General features: G+C 42.1%; 1 protein-coding gene across 5 annotated transcripts in view; it reads right to left on the reverse strand.

Annotated features, from left to right (window-relative positions):
• The window catches only part of REPS2 (RALBP1 associated Eps domain containing 2), a 240,008-nt gene that overhangs the window by 84,323 nt on the left and 129,074 nt on the right, over window positions 1-26,611 (reverse strand). For 4 of the 5 annotated variants that reach the window (XM_022562671.3, XM_022562667.3, XM_022562666.3 and 1 more), the window contains 2 exons: window positions 23,500-23,545; window positions 20,279-20,415 (listed from right to left, as the gene is read on the reverse strand). The exons of the other annotated variant lie outside the window; for it this stretch is intronic. In XM_022562671.3, the coding sequence (XP_022418379.1) occupies window positions 20,279-20,415; window positions 23,500-23,545 (183 nt within the window). The remainder of the gene's footprint in view (window positions 1-20,278; window positions 20,416-23,499; window positions 23,546-26,611) is intronic. 5 annotated transcript variants of the gene reach the window in all.

Raw genomic sequence — 26,611 nt, forward strand, 5'->3', positions numbered from 1 at the left:
TGGAAGAAAACAGACCCATGGCACAGCACATCAACGTGAAATTTCAAAAAACTGGAGTTAGAAGATTCTACTATTTTCCACCGGGGGTGGGAGAGGAGGGAAGGCTACATACAAAGGATCAGATGTCCAAATGGTTTTAGATTTCTTATTATACCACTGGAAGCTAGAATTCACTGGAGCAGTACCATCAAAATTCTGAAGAAATCTGATTTCCAACCTATGATTATATACTCGAACTAGCAGCCTGCATGATGGTTCAATTAAAGATATTTTTAGACATTCAAGGTCTCAAATTGAGCACCATGTACCCTTTCCAGGAAAGCTACTCAAGGATGTGCTCTACCAAGACAAGAGTAAACCAAGAAAGAGTAAGACATGAGGTACAGGATAAAGGAGATCCAACATGGGAGAAATAGGAAGGGGATCCTTGCATGACAGTATAGGAGAAGCCATGATGAAAACTACATACCAGGCATAGAACACAATCATTTTAGATTTCCTCAAAAAGATGAAACTAATACCTGATGTTTCAGAATTTCATAAGAGTAACCTTAGAAAACTGAGGGAGTCTACAGTTGATTCAGGGGCAAGTACACTAAAAAGAAACAAGATGATTATCCACTCCAAAGCAAACGAAAATCTGTGCAGTAGAAAAAGTGAAAAAGTTTCTATATGACTACATAGCCATAGTAATAATATAAACACTTAATATTAATCTAACCAAAATGATAATAATACTATATTGGTGGGGTGGAAGAGGGGAAAGGTGACAGGGGAGGGAAGACAGTAAATGATGACTAAAATTGTAAAGTCAACAAGAGGTTATACAAGTATCTTATTTTGAAATATGAAGGAAATATCAAAATAAGCAACATTAAAAACTCTGTAGCAGGGCCTTCCCTGGTGGCGCAGTGGTTGAGAGTCCACCTGCCAATGCAGGGGACACGGGTTTGTGCCCCGGTCTGGGAAAGATCCCACGTGCCACGGAGCGGCTGGGCCCGTGAGCCATGGCCGCTGAGCCTGCGCGTCCGGAGCCTGTGCTCCGCAACGGGAGAGGCCACAACAGAGGGAGGCCCGCGTACCGCAAAAAAAAAATAACAACTCTGTAGCAGAGTGCATTCTCCCAAGTCTTGAGGTAAATCAATGGCCTCGGAGGAACTTCCCACACTTCAGTTTGTCCCGTCAGTTCACCACGGAGCCCTGGCCTTCAACACCATGGTATCAGGATATCAGCCGTGATTACTCACTTTTGCAGCTTCTTCCCCCTCTTTCCAGAAGTCATGTCCACTGACCCTCAATCAAGAGAAGGGAAAACTAAGAGTTCCCACTCATTCCACTTCACTTCAGATTTGGAGCATCAGTAAGAAATCTCAAGACTAAAAGATTCCACATGCTGCAATGGAGATCCCACACAGGGCAACAAAGGTCCCCCATGCTGCAACTAAGACCTGGCGCAGCTAAATAAATAAATAAATATTTTAAAAGAAAGAAATCTTAAGATCTGCCTACTCACACACATGGCTCCTGGAAGGAGGCAGGCAGAGCCAAGAGTGTACCGCCAAGCCTCAGTTTTTCCCTTAGCTGCTACCCTTTCCCCCCAAAATGGCACTAGCTCATGCATCTGTCCTTGTTTGGTTGTTGCTGAGAAATTTCTTCCATGTGTTTATGATTCTGTGTTCATTTCCTTTAATGGCAGGAGATATTAATCTAGCTTCATTCTTCCAATTTTATGTCTAATTCATCTTTTGGTCTCCCGTGGCGCCTAAGCACACTACCTTGTGTTTAGTAAGTACACAGTGGGTGAATAACTGGAATTTAATTTAGTGAAAAGTCTTTCTTATAATATTTTCAGCCCATTCATGACCTTAAATTAGATTCAAATATTTTTTCCAGCATGCTCTAATCACTTTTTTAAAAAAAGTACACCTTCAAGCAAAGTGAAATTGAAAATGTACTTCAGCCGAATAATCTCATGTACACATGCAAAAGATGACAATGTACCTGTTAATAGTACCACCTGCTTTCCCAGAAAGGAAGAGAAGGAGAGAAAAGAGGGGAGGTGAACACATTTTCTGCATACATTAAAAGCAACCGTACTTGTGAAGCAATTACAGGTTTATTCCTAAAGTCTTAACAGTTAATAAGATGGGACACCAGATATCAGTAAGGCTTTGTCAAATAAGTGTCTATCAACAAATAAACGGATAAAGAAGATGTGGTATGTATATGTACAAAATGGAATAGTACTTAGCCATAAAAAAGAACAAAATGTTGCCATTTGCAGCACCATGGATGAACCTGGAGGGTACTATGCTCAGTTAAGTCAGGGAACAGCCAGCACTGCATGTTTTCATTTGTATGTGGAATCTAAAAAATGAAATAAGTGAATGAATATAACAAAATAGAAACAGAATCATAGATACAGAGAACAAATTAGCGGTTACCAGTGGGGAGAGGGCTGAAGGGAAGGGCATGATAGGGGAAGGGGATTAAGAGATATAGACTACTTAGGTATAAAATAAATAAGACACAAGGATGTAATGTACAGCACAGGGAATACAACCAATATTTTATAATAACTTTAAGTGGAGTATAATCTACAAAAATATCGAATCACTATGATGTACACCTGAAAGTAATACAACATTGTAAATAAACTATACTTGATTTAAAAATTTTTTATAAGTGTAATCAGGGAAAAAGTAATAAATACCCACAACTTGAAAAAGAGATTAAAAACTTCATAAAAGAAACTACCATTTAATCCTAAATTCAGAAAACACAGTAATAATTTCCAGTATTTATTAAATTTATTGAAAGATATGCATCTTCTGACACTGATCTGCTGAATCTCAGCTTCTTAGTATCTTTATCCAAAACACTAACCTCTAAAATTTTTTATCCTCTTACTACATTATGCTTAGAAATTTCCCAACAAAATATTATTCATTTATATTACTGCCTATTTACTAATTTCCTTCAGATTTTTACAAAGCCCCAAATCAATGACTAAATGAAAACATGTTCCAATTTACTGAGTGGAAATAAAGCAGCAGATGTAGCAACCGAAAGCTTCAAGGAACAGAAAGCCGATTCTTTGGGGGAATAAAACTTGGAATAACTTCAGCTGTGGAAGAGGGCTCCCATTCCCCCAAACTAGGAATATTTTATGAAAAAAATAAAAGCATTCAAATGCCAAAGGAAAAAAACACCCTTAAAGGATGGAAAATGTTGAAAAAAACACCCTTAAAGGATGGAAAATGTTGAAAGATACACTTTTAAGTATCAACCAAGTACAGAGTTGGCCATATGCAAAACTTCAAGGATTTCATCAGTAAGAATCATTCTTCTTCTTGGCAAGTTTATAAAAATGGCTATTTCTTTGTAAAAGAAATTGTTCTTTCTTTCTCTTTCTTTTTTTTTTTTTTAGAATATTTATTTATTTATTTGGTTGCACTGGGTCTTAGTTGCGGCTTGCCAGCTCCTTAGTTGCAGCACATGGTCTCCTTAGTTGTGGCATGCGAACTCTTAGTTGCAGCATGCATCTGGGATCTAGTTCCCTGACCAGGGATTGAACCCAGGCCCCCTGAATTTAGAGTGTGGAGTCTTACCCACTGCGCCACCAGGGAAGTCCCCTTTCTCTCCTTTCTAATCACAAAAGCATGTGTGAGCCTATGCCTGCCCCCTGATCACCCAGTTACACATAGTGATGAGTTCACTACATCATATACACCTATATATATATATATATATATATATATATGATGAAGTGTGTGCCAGGAGTACCTTTCCAACAATACCTGCCTTGATCCCCTGATAATGACCAACTTACCCTAAAAAAAATAAAAGATCATTAAATTCTCTGTTAAGCGGAATAATTTTTTCACCAGTTAAAAGAAATGTACTTACATATGCCTTGGAACTGTTCAAGAAGGAAAATACTAATGATTGCGTTTGGAAAAGTATTGAAATCAAATTCCATTCTTTCACTTTACAGATGAGAAAATTAAAGCCTGGGGCAGTAGAATGACATCATCAAGGTCACAAGGCTACTGTGATGCAGCAATCAGTATCACATTTTCAACCTATAGGACAAGTAGTGGTAAACAGCAGAAGAGGGCACTGAGATGGGAAATAAGCAGCTGCAAAGGGGTTATTCTATACCCAGAGAATAAGTACGTCAGAAGGCTATAAATCAAGAATACTGAAACTAAAGGATGCTTCTGCATATGCTACACACCACAAACTCATTTAAGTAAGATGCTAAACACTACCTAAAAATGTGCCACTGCAGCAAATATTTAGCCTTCTGATTCATATGAATGCCTCTTCACAAGCCTACATGTAACTCCCCTGCTTCAGAAAATATTCAGTGTAGTAATGGCATACGGACATACAGATCAATGAAACAAAATGGAGGGTTGCGAAATAAACCCTTATATTTACAATCAAGTGATTTTCGACCAAGATGCCAAGACAATTCAATAGGGAAAGGGGAGTATTTTTTCAACATACAGCACTGGGACACGTGGATATCCACATATAAACAGAGGAACTTAGACCCTTACCTCACACTATACACAAAAATTAAATCAAAATGGATTAGAGATGTGAATGTAAGAGCTAAAATTATAACACCTTTAGAAGCAAACAGGAGAAGATCTTCAAGACCTTGTGTTGAGCAAAGATTTCTTAGCTGTGACACCAAAAGCATGATCCAATCAGGAAAAAATTCATAACTTGCATTTCATCAAAATTCAAAACTTTTCTGCTTCAAAAGACACGGTTAAGAAAATGAAAAGACAAGGCGCAGACTGGGGGGAAATCTTTGCAAGTCACATGTCTGATAAAAGACTTGTATCCAGAATATACAACTCAACAATAAGAAGACAAACACCCAATTTAAAAGTGAGCAAATGATTTGAGTAGATATTTCACCAAAGAAGATATAGAAATCACTAATAAGCACATGAAAAGATGCTCAATATCATTAGCCATCAAGGAAATGCAAATAAAAACCACAGTGAAATACCATGTCATACTTACTAGGATGGCTGTAACAAAAAAGATAATAATAAGTGTTGGTGAATATGTTAAGAAATAGTAAGCATTGCTGGTGGGAATGTAAAATGGTACATGAACTTTAAAAACTAGTTTGGCAGTTTCTTTAAAAGTTAAATTTAGGGACTTCCTTGGTGGTCCAATGGTTAAGACTCTGAGCTTCCAATGCAGGGGGCGTGGGTTCGATCCCTGGTCAGGGAACTAAGATCCCACATGCTACTCAGAGAGGCCAAAAAAAAAAAAAAAAGTTAAATATAAATGTACCATACACCCAGCAATTCCACTCCTAGGTATCTTGCCAAAAGAAATGACAACATATGTTCACACAAGATTTTCATGCATTTAAGTCCTGACATCATTACTCATAATAGGCAAAAAGGAAAATCAACTCAGATGTCCACTGAACTGAAGAATGGATAGACAAAATGGTGTAGCCATACAATGGAATACTATTCAGCAATAAAAAGAAATGAAATACTGATACATGCTACAACATGGATGAACCTCAAAAACATTATACAAAGTAAAGGAAGTCAGACACAAAAAATCCCATATTGTATGATTCTATTTATTATGAAATGTCCAGAAAAGGCAAATCTACAGAAACAGAAAGTAGATTAGTAGTTGTCTGGGGCTGGGCATTGAGATTAACTCTAAGGCATGAAGGGATGTTACTGGGGTGCTGAAAATGTTCTAAAACTGGAATATGGTGACAGTAGCAAAATTTCATAAATTTACTAGAGATCATTGAGTTGTTCACTTAAAATGGATGAACTTTACGGTCTGCAAATTATACCTCAATAGTTGTTTTCTTTAAATTGAAGTTGATTTACAATGTTGTGTTAGTTTCCAGTGTATAGCAAAGCGATTCACTTTTTTTTATAGATAAAGATATATACTGTTTTTCAGATTCTTTCCCATTATAGGTTATTACAAGATATTGAATATAGTTCCCTGTGCTATGCAGTAGGATCTTGTGGTTTATTTAATATATTTTTTTAAAGCTACGCATGGAGAAAAAGTATCATTATATGCGAATACAGGTGAAACAAGATGGGTGAAACACAGTGATAATTATTGAAGCTACGGGTTCAGCATTCTATTCCTTTTCTCTCTCTCACAGATACACATAAGGTTTTTGATAATAACTTAATTTTTTAATTAAAAGAACAGATATATTCCTAACATCTCCAAGTACTTATGAAGGCAAAACTTCCTTTCCTGTCTCCCTGAAGTACCTCAGGGAAATCTGTCCAACACTGTAAATTACATAGAAGGAAAAAGGAAAATGATATTAGTTTCTTGCATATAGAGGGCAACAAATTTATTCTTTAATATATTATTTAACTTTAGATATTAATTAGTGTTATTACCCACAGAAAAATCGTAAGGCATGCCTCCCAAATTAAATTAATATAGATTGCTTTCTCTGACACCAAATCTGCTGCAACAAAGATCTGAACAAAGATTTCCCATCTTCAAAGGATTCTGATGGAGAACAAAACAATTACATTCTCTGGATCTCAGTCTCCTAGCCTGTAATATGTGAGAGTTGGCCAAGATGACAAGAGAACTCAAGTTCTCTTTTAGCACTGACTTTCTATGATTCTAGAATTTATTTGCCAGTGTTTACCAATAACTCCTTGTTCCTGCACCATGGGATATGTGACATGGGTTAGCTAGCTCTCAAATGGAGACACAGAGTTAAATGACAAAAACACATAAGATTTAACTTCAGTGAAAGACAAGTTTCATTTCTCATATTACATTTACATAAATGTATTTCTCCTTATCATTTTACTACTAAACTCCTTAAATCACCAGCCTTGTGTGTGTGCACACACGTGCATGGGCACATGCATGCACACGCGAGCATGTGCATGTACGCACAGGTGTGTGTGTTGGAAGGAAGGAAGGTAGGCAGGAAGGAAGGCAGGCAGACAGGCAACCTGGAGAAAGAGTCTATTGGAATTGTCTCTTTTCCACGATGAATTTTTAAAATATGACATATAGTCAAACCAACTTTTAGTCTTAAACATTTCAAAATGAATTTGTGATAACTACTTCACACCAAAGTTTCTTAATCACTCCACCACCTTTTGCAATCTGAATTAATCCTACCATGCCAATGGACTCCTCTGACTTCCTACAAACTCCTTCGCCCCTAGTCTCCATTCTCCTTGGCCAGTCAGCGGACTTTTAGACTTACAGTCTCCACCTATTCCTGAAATACACTCCTCCCTGGGTATGCCAGGTCATGGTACTATGTCCCTTACTGAATTCACGTACTCTAATGGCTTCAGGTCCAGTTGTCAAGACAAAGGAATCTATAGTGTTTACACAGAAGGTCCTGAAGGGTTTTGAGGAGGGAGGTGACACATCATAGTTGTGCTCAAAACAATTAATCCTGTTGCTCTATGAAGTAAAGAATGAAGCAAGCAAACCAGACTGGAGATTACTTAAGTAGCCTCCCAGGCAAGTGGTAATAAAAACTGAACCAAGGCAGATACCGAAGAAAAATGAACAGAATTTGACTGCAAAAATCATATCCACCCTTCAGAGATTAGCTTACACAAGTCTGCACACCCCTCCCCAACACATCCACAGATCATGCTAGTTAGAAACCACTGAGACTCAGCACCCTTCTCCCATGTAACTGTAATACTGATTGGCAGGATGTGGCCATATCCATATTCCTCTTGGAATTCTCCATAGTACCAAGGACACAGTTAAGTGCTAAGTACTGGTTAAATGAATAAGACACTTTTCCTGATCACCAGTACTGAAGTCTATTTCAGTTTTCATACAATTCTATAAACTCAAATGCATATAAGGAATTTAGTGATGTACGGACAATTAAATTGTATTGTGGTACTCTTCAGCTCACTAGAATTATATGGGTCATAAGGAAAATGTCCAACAATAGGAAAATGGTTAAATAAGCCATGATCCAAGTTAATAAAGGTAAAAGAAATAAAATAGAGTATCGCCATTCTGCAACTTCCAATGAAATCATGGATCTATAAGCAGTGGTTTGCTAGAAACAGCTCATACCAGCTTGTGAGAGCCAACTGTGCAGATCTGTCTAAACCCCACATTCAGCGACCCATCAGTAAGAGTGAAATTTGCCATGGCAGGAATGTTTACACCATAAAAACTGATAATGGCCAGTTGTTAACCATTTACTAACATGCCGCTAGATGCAGGCAATGGTGATCATTACCTGATAAAACCATTATTTGAAAGGCTGTTGGGGATCTTTATCATAATGGATGAATCAGGCTAATACTACGTGAATCCACCGATCAATCAAACATGACAAAAACAGAGGCATTAGACATTGAGAACCTCCTAACGTGATGCGGTACGAAGTACACAGTTATCACTTGGACGTCTTCTTGCTGAAAGTAGAATCTGATTCTAAAGAAGTCTAGATCTATCTACTCATTTATAGGAAATACAGGAGATGGAAGAACAGAGAACAAGTCAAATACAGAACGTGGAAATGTCTACGGGGTGGATGATTTTCTTACGAATGAATGAATAGCAAGGGAGGGGTTTAAAAAGGACCCTATCAATAAAAAGAGACTTAACAGATGGCAAAACAAGTACAATATGCATGTTGCCCTTGTTTGGATCCTGACTGGAACAAGCCACTATAAAAAAAGACATACTTGAGACAATTCAGGGAATCTGAACGCTGGCTAGATATTAGATGATATTGAGGGATTATTGCTAAGTTTGTTACATATGATAAAGCCTTAGTCATTTTTTTAAAAGGCCTTATCTGTTAGAGATACATATGAAGTATTTATGTATAAAACTATACACTACCTGGGATTTGCATCAAAATAACCTGGGGATAGGGGTTCTCTACTTTTACACACATTTGAAATTTTCCACAACACAGCTTTTAACGGAGTAGGCAGTGTGTAGAACACGTATAAAAAGAATGACATGGGCTTCCCTGGTGGTGCAATGGTTGAGAGTCCGCCTGCCGATGCAGGGGATGCAGGTTCGTGCCCCGGTCCGGGAAGATCCCACGTGCCGCAGAGCGGCTGGGCCCGTGAGCCATGGCCGCTGAGCCTGAGCATCCGGAGCCTGTGCTCCACAACGGGAGAGGCCACAACGGTGAGAGGCCCGCGTACCGCAAAAAAAAAAAAAAAAAAAAAAAAAAGAAAGAATGACAAAATTACCAGTACTGATATGGATATATCTCCAAAAAATAATATAGTATGAAAAAGCATTGGGGGAAACATGCACAGCGTGACGCCAATTATTTTAAATACAAAAAACAAAAATGATGTCACAGGTACACATATACATTAATAAGTGCACTAGAAAATGTCAGAGAAATACATTCCCAGGGGAGGACACTGGGCTTGGTGGGGATGAGGTTAAGGGACGCATCTGTAATGTATGAATTTTATACACGAGAAAGTATTTTTCTATTACTCAAACGAGTTTTACAAACATTTTAAAAATAAAGGTTACACTAATATTTCCCACCCCATCCTCCAGAGATTCCAGTCCTGTTCCTCCCCACACTCCCTAGTTAAAGCACTCAGCCAGCAGGGAGGGCTGTAAAACTGGATGGTGGATCTAAAAGAGAAAGCACGCTGCCCAACGGCAGGACCAGCCGTACCCTCACCTCAGTAGGCCTCTGTAAACCTCCAGCTTTTTGTCTTTTACAGATACAAAGCATGCACTGTGCTACTACAGAAACTCTCACATCACTTACTGGAAAAGAAGAAACCTCTATAAATAGAGAAAGGAACAGGAAAAGGCAAAAAGAAGCCAAAGACAGACAGTACACTGCAACCACAGCTTCGAAAGGCTGAGACTGGCCTGAGTCTGGATGAACACACTGAACACTGGCACAGACAAACCTGAAGCACCTGGACTGTATTTTTTTTTTCCCCAGTACACAGGCCTCTCACTGCTGTGGCCCCTCCCGCTGCGGAGCACAGACTCCGGACGCGCAGGCTCAGCGGCCATGGCTCACGGACCTAGCCGCTCCGCGGCACATGGGATCCTCCCAGAGCGGGGCACAAACCCGTGTCCCCTGCATCGGCAGGCGGACTCTCAACCACTGCGCCACCAGGGAAGCCCCTGGACTGTATTTTTACCTCCAAAAATGTTCACCGAGCCCAACAGCCCAGTCACATCTACTTCTCTATGTTTAAATGAACTTCCAGACTTCAAATCTCATGACAAAGTGACACTATACCTTTTATAAAAGCCAACACCTTTTATCTATCAACCACTGAGAAGCCCAAGGGGAAAACTTCATGAATTCTGAGTGTGTTACTTCTCACGATAGACCCCTCCACAAACAAGACCAGGCCTGAAAGCAAGGATTCAGGTCTAGAAAATTGGAAGGCATTCCCTGGCCCTTCAAAGACAAATGACTGCAGTAGCAGCCAGTTGCCCAGGTCTGGAGATGAATCCCAGTCCTCGGCTGGCTGGTGAAGCAGGGTGAGGCCTGCAACCAACAGGAATAATAGCATTCTGCCTTCTACCCTCTCTTAAGAACTCAATCTGCAGCAGAGGCACCTGAACAGAGAGAGACGTGCCTAGTAAATATCTGGCCAAATAGACAAGTTGGGAGACGCAAGTAGGGTAGAGAGAAGAGAAATACTTGCCCCTTCTTGAGGCAGCAGAGCACAGGCTCCAGCATTGGACTGCATGAGTTTGAGCGTTAGCTCCACCATCAACTAGCTCCATGACCTGGGCCAAATTAACTTCTGTACCTCAGTTTCTGCATCTCTAAAGTAAGGATAAAACAGCATCTACCTCATTAGGATTGTTGTAAGGATAAGAGATAATGCATATAAAGTACTTTAAATGTGTCCTTTGTACAAAGTAAGCCTCGAATTCATATCAGCCGTTAACACTATGATACCTAGTACTTGGTGTTAATGGAGCAGAGAGCCCAGAAACAACTCTTGCAAATAGGGAAACTTCGCTTAGGACAGAGTGGACATTGCATACTGATGGGTAAAGAATATACTATTCAATAAATGGGACTAGATCAATTGGTTTCACAAATGAGAGAAAAAGTAAAACTGGTTGCAAGCATTCAGTAATGATTCTTTCCATGTTTCCCAAACACTAAAAGGGATTTCCTCCCTGACTTGTGGAAAGATGCAGGATTAGATAAACAGTTTGAAGTCGAATAATGAGTATGTTCCCTACCTCATTATCTAAGTTAAGGATAAGATGTGTCCAGACAACAAATAGACAGGTTCAACAAAGTTACAGGATATAAGGTCAATATACAAAAAACAATTATATTTCTACACACTAGCAATGAAGATTGCAAAAATGAAATTAAGAAAACAATTTCTTTTAGAATAAAATCAAAATAAATAAAATATAGTCGTTCCTCAGTATCCCTGGGGGATTGGGTCCAGGACCCACTGTGGATACAAAAATCCAAGGATGCTCAAGTCCCTTATATAAAATGATGTAATACTTGCATATAACCTATGCACATGCTCCCATATACTTTAAATCAGCTCTAGATTACGTATACTACCTAATACAAACGGTTGCTGGTGCACAACGAAGTCAAACTTTGTTGTTTGGAACTTTCTGGAATTTTTTTCCCTAATATTTTCAGTCCACAATTGGTTGAATCGGTGGATGCAGAAACTGAGGATACAGAGGGCTGACTGTAAGAATTTGAAGAAGTACAAATTTGTATGCCGAAAATTACAAAACATTGTTGAAATACTTAAACAAATGAAAATACATTCTTCCATTAAGACTGGAAGACTTAATATTGTTAAAATCAAAAACAGGGCTTCCCTGGTGGCACAGTGGTTGAGAGTCCACCTGCCGATGCAGGGGACACGGGTTCGTGCCCCGGTCCGGGAAGATCCCACATGCCGCGGAGCGGCTAGGCCCGTGAGCCATGGCCACTGAGCCTGCGCATCCGGAGCCTGTGCTCCGCAACGGGAGAGGCCACAACAGTGAGAGGCCCGCGTACCGCAAAAAAAAAAAAAAATCAAAAACACCATGTGTACACCATAAATATATACGATTTTTATTTGTCAATTAACCTCAATTAAGTTGGGGAAAAAATATTAAGATAGCAATACTAATCAAACTAATCTACAGATTCAATACACTCCCTAACAAAATCCCAGCTGGCTTTTTTTTTTTTTAATAAACAGAAATTAACGAGCTGATCCTAAATTTCATATGAAAATGCAAGGTACCCAGAATAACCAAAACAATCTTGAAAAAGAAGAATAAAGTGGGTAGTTATGCACTTTCCAATTTCAAAACTTATTACAATTCTGTAATAATCAAGACAGTACGGTACTGGCATAAGGATAGACATATAGATCAATGGAATAGAAATGAGAGTCCAGAAATAAACCTTTATGTTGATGGTCAATTGACTTTCAACATGGGTACCAGGAAAATTCAACGGGAATCAATCATTTTCTCAACAAATGGTACTGGGACAATTGAGTAGCCACATGCAAAAAAAAAATGGATCTGGACCCCTATCTCATACCATATACAAAAAATCAACTCAAATGGATCACACACCTAAATGTGAGAGCTAAAAATATAAAACTGTTAAAAGAAAAGGGGAGTAAATTTTTGTGACCTTGAGTTAGGCAATGGAATCTTCTTTTTTTGTTTAATTTATTTATTTTATTTATTATTTATTTTTGGTTGCATTGGGCCTTTGTTGCTGTGCGTGGGCTTTCTCTAGTTGCGGCGGGTGGGGCCTACTCTTCGCTGCGGTGCACGGGCTTCTCATTGCCGTGGCTTCTCTTGTTGTGGAGCACAGGCTCTAGGTGTGCAGGTTTCAGTAGCTGTGGCGCACGGGTTCAGTAGTTGTGGCTCGCGGGCTCTAGAGCACAGGCTCAGTAGTCGTGGCACATGGGCCCAGCTGCTCCGCGGCATGTGGGATCCTCCCAGGTCAGGGCTCAAACCCGTGTCCCCTGCATTGGCAGGCGGGTTCTTAACCACTGCACCACCAGGGAAGCCTTAGGCAATGGTTTCTTAGATATGACACCAAAAGCACAAATGACCAAAGAAAAAACAGATAAAGTGGATGTCATCAAAATGAAGAACTTTTGCACTTCAAAGGACACCATCAAAAAGCGTGAAAGAACCAACCCACAAAATGAGAGAAAATATTTGTAAATCATATATCTGAAAAGGGACTTGTATCCAGAATATATAATGAACCCTTACAACTCAACAAAAAAAGACAAATAACCCAATTTAAAAATAGGCAAAGATTCTGAATAGACATTTCTCCAAAGATGACATAAATGTAGCCAATAAGCACAGGAAAAGATGCTCAATATCATTAGTCATTAGAAAATGCAAATGAAAACCATGATAAGACATCACTTCAGACCTACTAGGATGGCTAAAATAAAAAGGACAGATGGTAACAAAGGTTTCAAGGATATGAAGAAATTGCAATCCTCATACATAGCTACTGAGATGGTAAACTGGTACAGCTTCTTTGGAAAACAGTTCAGTAGTTCCTCAAAATGTTCAACAAAGAGTTAACATATAACCCAGAAATTCCACTCCTGTATATGCCCAAGAAAAAGGAAAACATATACTTGTTTACACAAAAACTTGTACATGAATGTTCACAGCCGTACTATTCATAATAGTCAAAAGGTAGAAACAACCGAAATGTCCATCAACTGATAAATGGATGAATAAAATGTGCCATATCCATAAAATGTAATATTATTTATTCATCCATAAAAGGAATGAAGTGCTGGTTCATTCTACAACATGGATAAACCTTGCGAACATGATACTAAGTGAAAGAAGCCCATCACAAAACACGTCTAGAACAGACAAATTTATAGACACAGAAAGTAGGTTAGTGATTGCCCATGGCTCTGGGGAGAGGAGCGCGGTGTGGAGAATGATTGCTAACAGGTATGGGGTGTCCTTTGGGGTGGTGAGAATGTTCTGAAATTGGACAATACTGGTGGCTGTACAACACTGTGAATACACTAAAAGCCACTGAACTGTACACTTTAAAAGGGTGAATTTTATAGAACGTGGATTATATATACCTCAGTAAAGCTTTCATTTAAAAAAAGAACTGTCTAGACTGACAAACTGAACCCTTGGCTGGCTATGTACTGTGGACCCCAAAGTCTGGGCATGGGGCAGGAATCCCATAATTCCACTAGATTTCAAAATCCTACTAGATTTTAAAAGGGAACAAGTAGCTCTCACAGCAATGATACAATAAGGAAATCTATAAGGTCACAGCCATCTGTGTGGCCAAATTCATCCTTTATAAAACTTGAAAGGCAAGTTTGGTCTTGAGACCATCTCTTACTCCCAAGGGGTTTACCTTTTCTAAAGTTACAGAAAGAGGGCTTCCCTGGTGGCGCAGTAGTTAAGAATCCGCCTGCAAATACAGGGGACACAGGTTTGAGCCCTGGTCCGGGAAGATCCCACATGCCTCGGAGCAACTAAGCCCATGCACCACAACTACTGAGCCTGCACTCTAGAGCCCGCGAGCCACAACTACTGAGCCCGTGCACCACCACTACTGAAACCCACGTGCCTAGAGCCTGTGCTCCACAACAAGAGAAGCCACCACAATGAGAAGCCCACGCACCACAAGGAAGAGTAGCCCCCGCTCGCCGCAAATAGAGAAAGCCTGTGTGCAGCAACAAAGACCCAAAGAAGCCCAATAAATTAATTAATTAATTAATTAATTAAAGTTGCAGAAAGAAATATTCATCTGTAGAAAACCCAGGACAGACTGTTCTCAGCTCATCACTCAATAAACACATCCCCACCACCACCAAATTAAGACAGAGCCCTGATCACAACCCTTTGCCCATCCATACATCTCACAATGGAGGCTATGGGAAGTCCTCCAAAACTATTCCTCAGTGCTGGAGGGCCACTGAGGAGGAATCCGAAGAACATATCAGAGCCTTAAACAATGCTCTGGAATGCTCTGTCATTTCAGCTCCATTCTAGGAGGTGGCAGCAGATCGGCTGTAAAAATACCCTGGATACAGATTGGTAGACAGGTTTGAGACAGATAAAGTCATCCGGGAAGGCCATCTGTGGTACTCTCAGGTGCCATCTGGTCACTGCAGCTATAGAGTGAAAAGTATATTTTTTGTAGTCAGTAATATCTATACGTGAGGCAAAACTGAAGAGATACAAATGGATATTCGATGAAAAGTAAGTTTCTCTCTTACACCTGGGCCCCGGTCATCCTATTCTCTTCCCCAGAGGCAACCACTGTTACCACTTTTTCAAGTATCCTTCCGAAAAACTGTCTATACAATGAAAAACATACGTATCATGCACCAATGCCTTTCTCACTCGTCTCAGACAGCTCTCCACTTAGTACACGTACCTTATTCTTTTTAACAGCTTCATAAGATTCCATGAGATGGATGTACCATAATTTCTTAACCATGGAGTGAACTTTTATTATCAGTGTGTCTAAAGCAGAGAGAGGACATTATCTACCCATGGGCAGATACTACCCATGGATGTGTTTCGTTTGGCCATCGTAATGGTTTTAACATGTGGCTCTCAGTGTCCTCGGCCATACGGGATGTGGTGGAAAGAGCTGTCCACCAAAATGCACTCTCCTTTCTTAACGTAAGCGGGGTGGCACTGGGAAGTGGCGGCCCTGCCAGGGACTTCCTTTCCCACTGCGCAGCAGCTAGCTCTATCCAAGGGACCAAGTTGCCCCTGTTAGATTTGTGCGGACATGATGAAGATTCTTGGTCTGAATCTCTAAAGGGATGGCTACGTCTCCCCCCCCCCCCAATCTCTGCCCTTTCTGCCAGGCAGAGGCTCAGTGGCTGAACAGGGCTGTGTGTAGCACTGAGGCAGCTGACCGTCACTATGGAAACCTCGGGCTGCAAACCCATGGCTTTGGAGGAGGCAGGGCAGTGTCAAGAGTGGGAGGAGGGGAGTTCCCACCCCACACAATGAAACAGAAGAAACCCTTTTATGGGGGGGGGGGGGAAAGCCTTATGAAAACAACTGTTCCAGTGAGGAAAAAGAGGTTAGGATCTAAAAAGTATCGTCTTCACTGGCTGATTTTTCTCACAGGAATTTCAGTAATAAAACATGTTACGTGGCTGTAAGTATAGAGCTATAAAATCTAAACCTCACTGAGCAAGTCCCAGGCTTGACTGCCTCTAGATTTTGTATGCTTGCATCATCACCGCCTTAGACCTTCTTGCACATTTTTTTCTCTCCAACAGAGCAGCTACAATGGGACTGTGAAAGGATGGCTCCACGGCCTGAATCAGCTATGACAAAGGTGAGCTCCCTTTTCCGCACAGCGATCCTATTATGTCAACTTCTCCCTATGAAATCAGACGCTTTAGGTGTAATGCTAGCACCTACCTATCTCGAGCCCTGGGATAGTCTAGACTCCTGCAAATCACATGTTCACACCCTCTTTGCAGATATCAAGGTTAAAGCCAACTATCCCACACTGCCAGAGTTGGCCTGGTTCATTTTTATAGATTTACAATCTAAAACAATCCTTCATAATTCTTCCCCATATTATGTTACCTATCATAAATTTGAAGGCATTAGTGCCACCCACTTCTGAGCTACTCCTTCCTTCCCAAGAGTCCTTTGAATGCTATCTGAATCCTACACCGAGTCTGTGGGCTCGCCCCCGCTTGGTCTCCTCAGGCTCTTATCCTATTTGCTTCTCCCTCTGTATAAACATCATCACCACTATATAACAACCATCTCACCTTTTCCTTCATTTCCCTCTTTCATTCTTGCTTCTTTGCATCTTCTCTCCATCCTACTTCTTCTCCACACTATCGCTCCACCTTAGGCTACTCTGACTCAGCAACTTAGCCTCATTCACTCTGTTTTTCACAATCCTGTGATTCTCATTTTTAAAAACATTAGCTTCACTTTATCTTTCCTTTTCAACTCAAGTTCATATCTTATTTCATCGCACATTATCTTTCCCTGTTTTCTTTACCCCTTCCTCGTTCTATTGTTATAAACAGGATGGCCCAGGTAGAGTCTGTCTTAAGTGATAAAGTTGGCTAAAAGATGGGGTACTGGGGGCTGGAAGAACATGGACCGCATGAAGGAGCAGGTTAGCATAGCCTCCCCAAGGCCACCTTCACATTCCCAAGGGCTTGAGATAAGACAGGTCCAGGCCCTCACAGGAAAAATGAAGAGGAGACAAGCGGTTTCTGTGGTTGGGCAAAGAGCAGGAGCGCCGGAAGCTAAGTGTGCCTCCACTCGGGCAATTCACCAAAGAAGAAATATTAATGTCTAGTAACAACACAGGAAAAGATGTTCAGGCTCACTAGGAATCAAGGAAATGCAAACATTTGTCTATCAGATAGGTAACGATTAAAAAGACGAACATTACCCAGTGCTGATGCGGTTGTGAGGAAACACTCTCAGGCGACGTAACCAGTGGGATAAGTTCATAAGGTACAAGTTTTTGACAGCACAGTTTGGCAACCTGTATCTACACTCCAAAGGTATATGGCCTCTGACTCAGCATCTCCGACTTCAGCCCAAGAAAATAAGTAGACAAGGAAACAAAGATATAGATACGAAGTCATTAATAACCTCTACCTTGTTTATGACATGAGAGCAGAGAGAGGTTGGTGGCGGAGCCTGGGAAAGAGAGGTCCATGCCTCCGTGGGGGCGGGTGGAGAGGAGAGAAACAGAGAGGGAAGGGGAGGAGAGGGGAGCAGCATGTGAGCACGAGAGGACACTATGAGGAAGAGACAGGAGAACGAGATGGGGGGAGACGGGGACACAGAAAGCCCCACAGGGCGCAATCAACCACGTCACCCAGGCACGAAGAAATGACACAGCTCCATATTATGAAAGAGGGTTAATCAGGAAGCTCAGGATATAGGACAGCAAGCACAGTGTGACCCAGCTTAGCTAGAGTGACACATAAAGACAAGTGTGGCAGAGGGGTGACTACGTGGGCACCACGGTTCTCACTGACGGTGCTATGGTGACTGGTTTAGACTCTACCTCGTGCTTTCCTAGCTTGTCAGAGTTTTAATAAGTAATTTCTAGCAATATGCACTACACTAAAATTCTACATAGTTTAGACAGACCCTTGTACTTTCCTGTGAGAATTAACCCACAGGCAAACAAATTAAGTAGACGAAATGGTACCACCTGCTTTTCATAATGCAGACATGCCCTGTTTCTCATGTGATCAATTTAAACTGCTTGTTAAAATTTCATTTGTGTAAACCTGTACTGGAAAGACAGTGGAATTAAGCTATGAATACAGATGTCACCCACCTAGCTATTCTTTGGCATTTATCAAATGAAAATACTTTTCCCTTGAAGTCCTATCAACATCGGAGACGTAAAGAGAAGCCGTCTGAATTCAGGCTCTCCTGAAAGCAGCCCCTACCGCTGGGATTTGGGAGCGGGCATTTGATTTCGGTGTGAGGCGAGCACGACAGGGCAGAAGGGCAGCGGACCCAGACAAGGTATGTTAATGAGGGGCTACTGCCACAGGTGGCCACGGCTCGGTACCTCTGCGAGCCGTCCCGGGGACTGCGAGGAATGAGGCACAGAACTGTCCCACCGGGGGTCAGGAAGTCAGGGGCTTTCCTCAGAGCCCCCTCTCCCCGTCGGTCTGCCGTGGGAGTGAGTGCCTAGGAGCCAAACATGGCACTACTTGAATGACATCTATTACCTCATCAACACCCTGTAATTCTCTGGAGGGTTGGTCCTGTTTTCGAAATTAGGAATCTGAGAGGCAGAAAAGATTAAGCCACTTGCTGAAAATCAGACAGTTAATAAGCAGCTGAGCTGAACTCCAAATTCAGTCTTCTCTCTCCCACTCTAGGGTGCCACGTGGTAAAGGCCACGGCCCGTCCATTCTCCAGCATAGCTGGCGCTCCTCGTGGGGAGAGAGACACAGCCTGAGGGGGGGGGCACGTTTCCAGCCTCTCTCCTTGCAAGGAAAACGTATGGAGATGGTTGCCCAGATTGTTTTAATCTTCTTGTGTCCACAGAAAAATCTTCTAGGTCAACATCCACCAGCCACGTGAATTTTTTATAGCACCATCATCCGTGGCTACTCCCACCCCAAATACCAGTTACTATGAAATTATGCCAGAATTTGGATCAAAGTATGGGGGGAAATTCAAGACAAATTTTTATCTGATGAACTCATGGCAAAGAATCAAATTTCATAGAGAGTTCCAGATTCTGGTATATTAAAAAACAATCTATAACTTTACGATGAGGAGAGTGCTTTATTAGAACAAATAAAACATGCCGAGCTCTGCCGGGACACAGGGGTCATGCTCATGTGTGAGCCAAGGAGATTCTTTCCTTGCTTTAGTAAAAAAGATAATCAACTGCAGATCACTAGCATCTGAGGTTGGCTTGATTTAAAATGCACAGAGATACAGAAAAAGTTCCAGGAAATCACTGTATTTAGAGCTTGCCTGCATTAGTCAGTGGAAAGGCCCTTGCGCCTCCCAAAATAACACTTGGGACAGCAGCTGTACGCTAGCACCTTCACTCATGTGAAGGCATGGCTCGCATCTGCGGTTCCGCAGGCTCCCGGGAGGACAGCTCCTCTTCACAGGGAGCCAGGGGAGCAGACAGGCCGCCCCACACTCCCCGCCTCCAGCCCAGCTGTACAGCAGCTGCCTTGAGCAAGTCCCATCCCCAGAAGCCCCAGAGCAGCCCAACTGAAGGAGCCCTTGACCCAGATGCCCACACTAAACACCTAACCATCAGTCAGATTTAGAAAGCAGAGCCCCCTTAAGCATTAAGCCTGGAGGACACAGGATCTGCACCAGAAGGATAAAATGCAGAAAATTCTGGCCAGGCATTGACCACCGAGACCTTTCACAGAAGAATGGCATAAGCATCTGAGGAAATCACAGATGGCAATCCTGGACACAAATCACCACGATGCAGAGAACAAGACCCTGGCCACACACTCAGTGCACTGTCTGGGGAGGAAGCATTTTCATCCTCTGGGTACAGAATTTCATAATTCCTGGTCCATAGCAAGTGTGGGCAAGGCTCCAGACACACGTGATATCTATGTGCCAGCCACGTGAAGGCCGTCCGGGCCAGGTCTGCTCGTTCTCTGGACCCACAGAGGCCTCTGTAGTGACACCCATCCAATGACTCCAACAGGAAAGGGAAGGGCTGGGGTGCAGAGGGGCACTTCACCTGGCACACTGGGCTGGAAGACTTTATTCAGATCCAAGGAGGAGGCTCTGGAATGGGTTTTCTGTGGCCGCGGTGGCGGGGTGGGAGGGTCCTCGCCCCTCTTCATGGCCTCTTCTATGGAGGTGCTAGAGTAGGATCTGCAGCAAAATAAGGGAAGGTCAGAAGGCAGACAGCAAAGCTTTCCTCTCTGAAACTGGGCTGAAACAGAAAACACCCACAAAAGGCAAAGCGACTGCCAAGGCTTGCTGAGTTCCCGGAGGAGCCAGGCACGGTGCTGCCCCCTGGATACCACACCAGCTGCAACAAGCGCCCGACCCCCAAGCCTGAGTCACAACCTTTTTTAACCTCTTTGCTCTTATTATACCTTAGACCTGAACTTACCCCAGAGGGAACGCTTTCTGTAAATTCAAATCCATTTCGATTGGAATTGTTAATAACACGTAAACCCTTCCACTTAGGTACTTCCATACTTTAATAGAAGGGCTTCATGGTATTAACTGACCGCAGAACCCTTCTCCTGTTTACATGCAAACGTGATAACAGGCACATATGGAACTGGGACAGATAAGCTGAGAGTAAGAATCAAATGTTCAACGGAATATGCCACAAATGAAATTCAGGAGAGGAAAACACACATCAGTCAGGTTGAGGGGCCTTGGTTGTCTTACCATGAGAAATACAGGTTTGGGGAAATTTTCAAAACAAAAGCCTCCTCTTAACCTTCTCTCTCAATCTGTAACAAGGCAGGAGCTAACTAGGCAATTTCAGAGATTATAACTCCAATTCACGGCATTTAATGAAAAAGGAACTAAGTAAGTTGCTAAAGGTCACATAGCTAGAAGGTTACATAGGTTTCATTCAAATTCCAGTCTCAGTTTCTAAATTATATCTTTAAAATGTTCTGAGACTGCCTGCCTATGAGCCAGGGAAGAAAACTTGGGGCACAGCTAGACTACATATTAGAGCCCTACTTATTTTCTAAATTAATTCAACTCAGTACATTACTCTATCGCTTGGGAATAAGTTTGCGGATGAATTCCCAATATGATTTTCTAAGAAGCTCATGTGTACATCTTATGTCTGTTCTATTCAGCTTCTGAGCTAACTTCCTGTCAAAGAAGAAAACGACCTTTGATCAGAGATGTGTCCGATAGATAAATTAAACTCAGAAAAGTATCTTGGTATTTAGCTATTACAGTGGCACTCGGGAAATTAGAATCTATCCATTACTATTGAGCAACTTCAGTTCTCGGTAAAGCTGGTTTTGACATAGCAAGTTCTTATTTTCCTGAATAACTTCCTCAAGGTTTCTTTGTGGTAGTTCAGAGGTTTTTTGTCATGCAAGGTTGCAATCTTTAATAAAGCCACCATAATGGCATGTGACATGCTCTGGGGTGGTCCCTGTAACACAACTGGCAAGACACGCAAGACAAAGGCAGGCAGGAACTAGCAGGAAGGGTGCTCTGATCCTTTCAACCAGAATAAAAGGGAAACCATAGAAAAGGACAACAAAGTTTTCAAGTGGGAACTCTTGATTAAAAAAGGAAATTAGAGACCCTGGCTAGAAAGAACTTTCTATGTCAGATACAGCTCTAGTGACATTTTTCACTCAAGAAAGAGAAAATAATGTGTACATGTTATAAATCATGTGTGTGCGTGTGTATATAAACACACATACATATAATTGAGCACACAATCTCATACTACATCTTATTCCATTTTACTTCCATATATAACCTGCGTATTTGTATTTTTATATGGAAAGTTAAATGAATATCCAATAAGTGATACAGTAAAACTATGACTGCAACCAATTAAAACATAAATGTGCAGGGAATCAACAAAATGATGAACGTAGCAGTGTTAGAAGGGTGATTGCCCTTTCCCTTACATTTCTACATGGCTTTATTATTCTAAAAAGGAGGATTAAAATAATTTAATTCTCACGGTCTCAGTAAGGACCCAGTTGGGTGCAGTGAAAACAAAAACATCCAAATTAGACCAAGAGACCAATCCCTAAGAGAATCGTATATAAAATTTAGCAGACATATTAATAATAGAATATGTGACTGAGATTTTGTCATTTCACTGCTTTGAGAGGAAGCCAGCAGAAGTAAAAACTGTGAGGTTCAATTTCTGCCATTCAGAGAAGGGTTTGCCTACTATGAAGGCAGATAAATGTTACTATTCCTACATCCTAAAGCCAGCATGGACTAACTTGTAAAAGATCCATTCATCCTTCAAAAACAGGATGAGCAAATGTGGTGGCCATTGAGAGAAACAGGAACTATAACTTCTTTTCCTACCAAAATGAATTAGTGTACCTATTATTTTAAAAAATATGAACACAGATATCTGTACCTTCTACAAGGGGTAACTCTTTGACTTACAAGGAGACGAGAGCTCCTTAAATTGGCAATATTGCAAGCATACAAAATACAATCCGATTTAAATTCACTTTCTCAGGAATACATCTAGCAGCCAAAGGAAGAAAAAAGTCACTAAGAGCCAAAGCAAAACTTGGAAAACACACACGTAGCATCCTGTCTCCCACTGCAGTCTACTGGTAAAGAGCAGTCTCAACACCATTTCCCCTCTTTGAGGTTCTAGTATTTCCATGAGAGTCTGTATTTCTCTTCATTCCTCCCTTCTGATGTCTGATGTCAACCACAGCACTGCCTTACTGGCTCTCCCTCTTCTACTAACCTCTACTGACTTAAAAACTGTGAAGTTGAGAAGAGGCTCTAAGAGGATGAAACAGTCCACAAACACTGCTTACCTGAAGTTCCGAGCTGCACTGAAATTGCCGAAGCATTTTAGTTCCCTACTCTAGATTTTATCCCCCAGACTTCCTATTTTTTGGTGTGCACCTTGTCATGATAGGACATTTCAGTGTTAGTTACCTTTTAACGGTATTTCCCGCTTTCCAAAGCTACTTTCCCCCTATTCGTTATCATCCTGCAGCAAGAGGGTCATATCACATTGCCCCTTCTTTGTGTCAGGTGGCTGGAGAGCAGCAGCCCCTCTCCCAGCACCAACAAACCCAGAAACTAAGCGCCTCCCCAGCAGCACTGCGGGCTCCAGTCAGGCCCCTCATGACTAGTGAACTCACCGTCATCCTAAGCTTCAAATTGAAGGGAAAAGATTTTGGGTTGGGAGGTTTGTTTCTAGTCAGGGGCATGGCACAAAGGGCATTCAAGTAGAAGTTAAACAAACACTACCTGGATCTTGGTCTTGCTTTGAGACTGTTGGAATCCTTAGGAGTGGCTGAAACAAAGATTAGTTGTTGTTTGCTTGGGTTTCATGTCTGCAGTTAAACAGGTTTTAAGCAGCACCTGGGCTAGTACAGAACACATCAACAGGTAAACATGAGGTACAGGTATCCGTGTGGAAAACTTGACCGCTTCCACATTTTTGTGATTCCATAATTTTATCTCTAAAGCTAAAGGCACAATTAAAAAGAAAGAAAAACCAACATATTTTTCCTCTCATCAGAGCATTAGCCATGAAGCCATTCTCAAATCGAAGTTGATTAATGAACCAATTCCGGCCTAAAAGACAACTCTCTCAAGAGGTTATCTATTTATACAATGATGGGTTCAGACTTGAGGGTTTCTTGGTCTATCATGATAGCCTAGTAATAATAGATTTTGAACCAGTCTCCCCTGAAGGCTAGGAAGAAATCTATTGGGCTACATATTTTAAGATTTTCTTAAAATACACCACCAGGACCACATGACCACAAGAAATCAAAGTCCCACAGTTAAGTCTAAATGATCTATGCAGCTTTTCCTATAAGAAAATATTCTTGTGTCCCAAATCGTAGAGAGAATATTATGAAGTGAAATCACTAAAATATTTTGTCAACCATACAACTTTTCCTTCTCCAATTTAAATCATGAACTAGCTTGTTCACTACCAACACACATGGAGCCTACTTTCCCATCATAAGTTGTTGGGAGTAATGAGAAATACTTACAAAAACATTAATCCTCTTTTTACGTTTTCAATCCTCTGTGGAAGACAACTTCAGAAACCACTAGCTGTGCTAAGGTTTTGCAAACGTTGCAAATTTTTCATCATAAAATGTCATAAAAATTCAAAGAAAAAGTGCTACTAACTAGGAGCAAGGAGAATATAGTTTGTATACTGTTTGCACAAATTTTTCCGGAAAGAAAATGTCGCACTGCATGATGCCATCCTCTTGAACATTACTCCAAAGATAAAACCCCTCCTTGGTATGAAGCATGCTGGATTTCTGACGATCATTAAACTCCTTGGGTTGGATAAGCAGGGCAGAATGCGGAGCTGAGATGCTAACAAGGCCCAAAGCAAACTAGCAACACACGTCCCCTTAGCTTCAGTCAGCTATAGAAGACGTGCTTTTCTCCCAACTGAAGCGCTCTGGCTTCTTGGAGTGAGGACATGGGCACCTTTTAACTGCAAACCACTGAAAGGCTGCTGGAGCCCCGAGAAGCACGGGAGGCCCAAGCAGTGTGAGCCTGCCTTGGCCGGTCTCATGCGCCCGCACGAAGATGGACAACCACCTCCCCTGCTCCAGCCCCCTGGCGGCAAAAGATGGCGGCCCAAGAGAGCCTCTCCTCCAGCCCAGCAGGCTACCTGGGGCCACCTGGGGCTGCAAGGGCCACCCGCCACGGGGCTGAGGGCCACCCTCCAAGCGGGCCGCCCACAGCTGGCTCCAGCCCACTTCTCTCAGGCCCCACTGCTTCCCAGAAATATGTGGGCAGAAGTCTCAGCCATTTTAAAACACTGTTCCCCAAACCAGACCGCGGTGACCGTTACTTCCTTTGTCCAGTGCCACTATCTTTGTCTTTGTGGCGGGGAGGCGGGGGGGAGGGATGGGTGTGGAAGGAGCGGGGAACCCTGCTGGTGAGAGATAGACAGGCAGGCAGATGGCGTGATGGGTGTGGCTGAGCCGTGGAGACCAGGCTAGGAGTCCTGAGGTCCAGGGGCTACTCCTGGCCACGACCCTCTCTAGCTGTGACCTCCGTGAACCTCAGTCTCCTCACCTACAGAATGAAGATAATAAAAATGAGGCCCCTTTCTCACTCAGAGAGATAAGAAAGTGAAGGCACTTTAAAAACTTAAATGTATTCTAGAATTGCAACGTATTACTGCTGTAGGGTGTTCCTAATTTTTCAAGCTTAGAAATCTGGTTTTGAAATTCAGTTCCTTCTAGGACAGCACGGGAGGTGCAGGTGGGTGCAGGGAATGGAAAGAGAGACCAAGGGGTGGCTGCCAGCAACTGGGCAGCTGTGAGAATCACCAACAGCAGGCTGAAGACTACAGCGTGAGGGCGAGCAGGCCCGACGCCCTCGGCAGGACCTGGAGACACACAGAAAAAGATGGCCACGGTGCAGTATAGCCTTTTGAATTAGGCTAGAATGTGCCGTTAGCTAAGAAATCCATCAGATTCCACTAATATGTACAGGTTCAGTACTTAAAAGGGTAAGGGTCTATGAGAAAAATATGTAACAAGGAATACCGCATTCCCTGATGACAGAGTCCCATATCCCATCTGTAAGCCACCACATTTTCTTCACCACCATTACTATTATCATGGTTATCACCACCCACTGTGGAAGGAAGAGCAAAAGAGGGAAATGAGATCCCAGGCAGGGCTGGTAAGCTTCCACAGGTTCGAGATCAGAAAAAGCTGGAGAACACGATTTTAGTTAAGTCTTCCATCAGCCTCCAAGCCCCTGAAAGTCAGACTCAGCATTTGGAGCATGTGAATATCCACAAAAATGGCAAGGGCAGGTTGGGTCAGAATCCAGGCAGAAGCCCACGGGCGGATCACAGCTTCTCACTGAGCTGGGCAGAGGGAAGAAGAATGAGAACTTCCTAGAACACTCCAGGCATGTCATCTTTCCAGGAAACAGAAACAGGATAGGAAGGCAAGCCTAAAGTTTAATTCTCCAGAAGGCGGCAACTCAACTGAGGTGAACTGCCCACATGGCACGGACAGCCTTCCAGAATTAGAAACCACCACCTTGAAACTCTTGTGTCTCCCGCTAGGAATCCAAACATTCCCCAGAAAAGAGGGTATTAAATACGTTTTCAGATGAGGGATTCCCTCATATCCACTCCAGAAAGGGCAGCAAAGGGAAGAACAAATCAGAAACCACATAGCATGCTCCCAGACAGAATGTGAAACAAATTCAGATATACTTCACGTACTGTGGCACGCACACCCTGATAGGGTCTGTCTGGTGACGCCATGCCCCATTCAATGAAGGAATGTTGAAAATGACATCTAAAGCTCATGCCCCAGAGAACACGTAATGCTCATGGAAAAAATAGGAAGAGTTA

This window comes from Delphinapterus leucas, chromosome X (genome assembly GCF_059928025.1).
Source record: "Delphinapterus leucas isolate spDelLeu-1000000601 "Yukka" chromosome X, BTC_Dleu_Yukka2, whole genome shotgun sequence".
NCBI classification, from domain to species: Eukaryota; Metazoa; Chordata; class Mammalia; order Artiodactyla; family Monodontidae; genus Delphinapterus; species Delphinapterus leucas.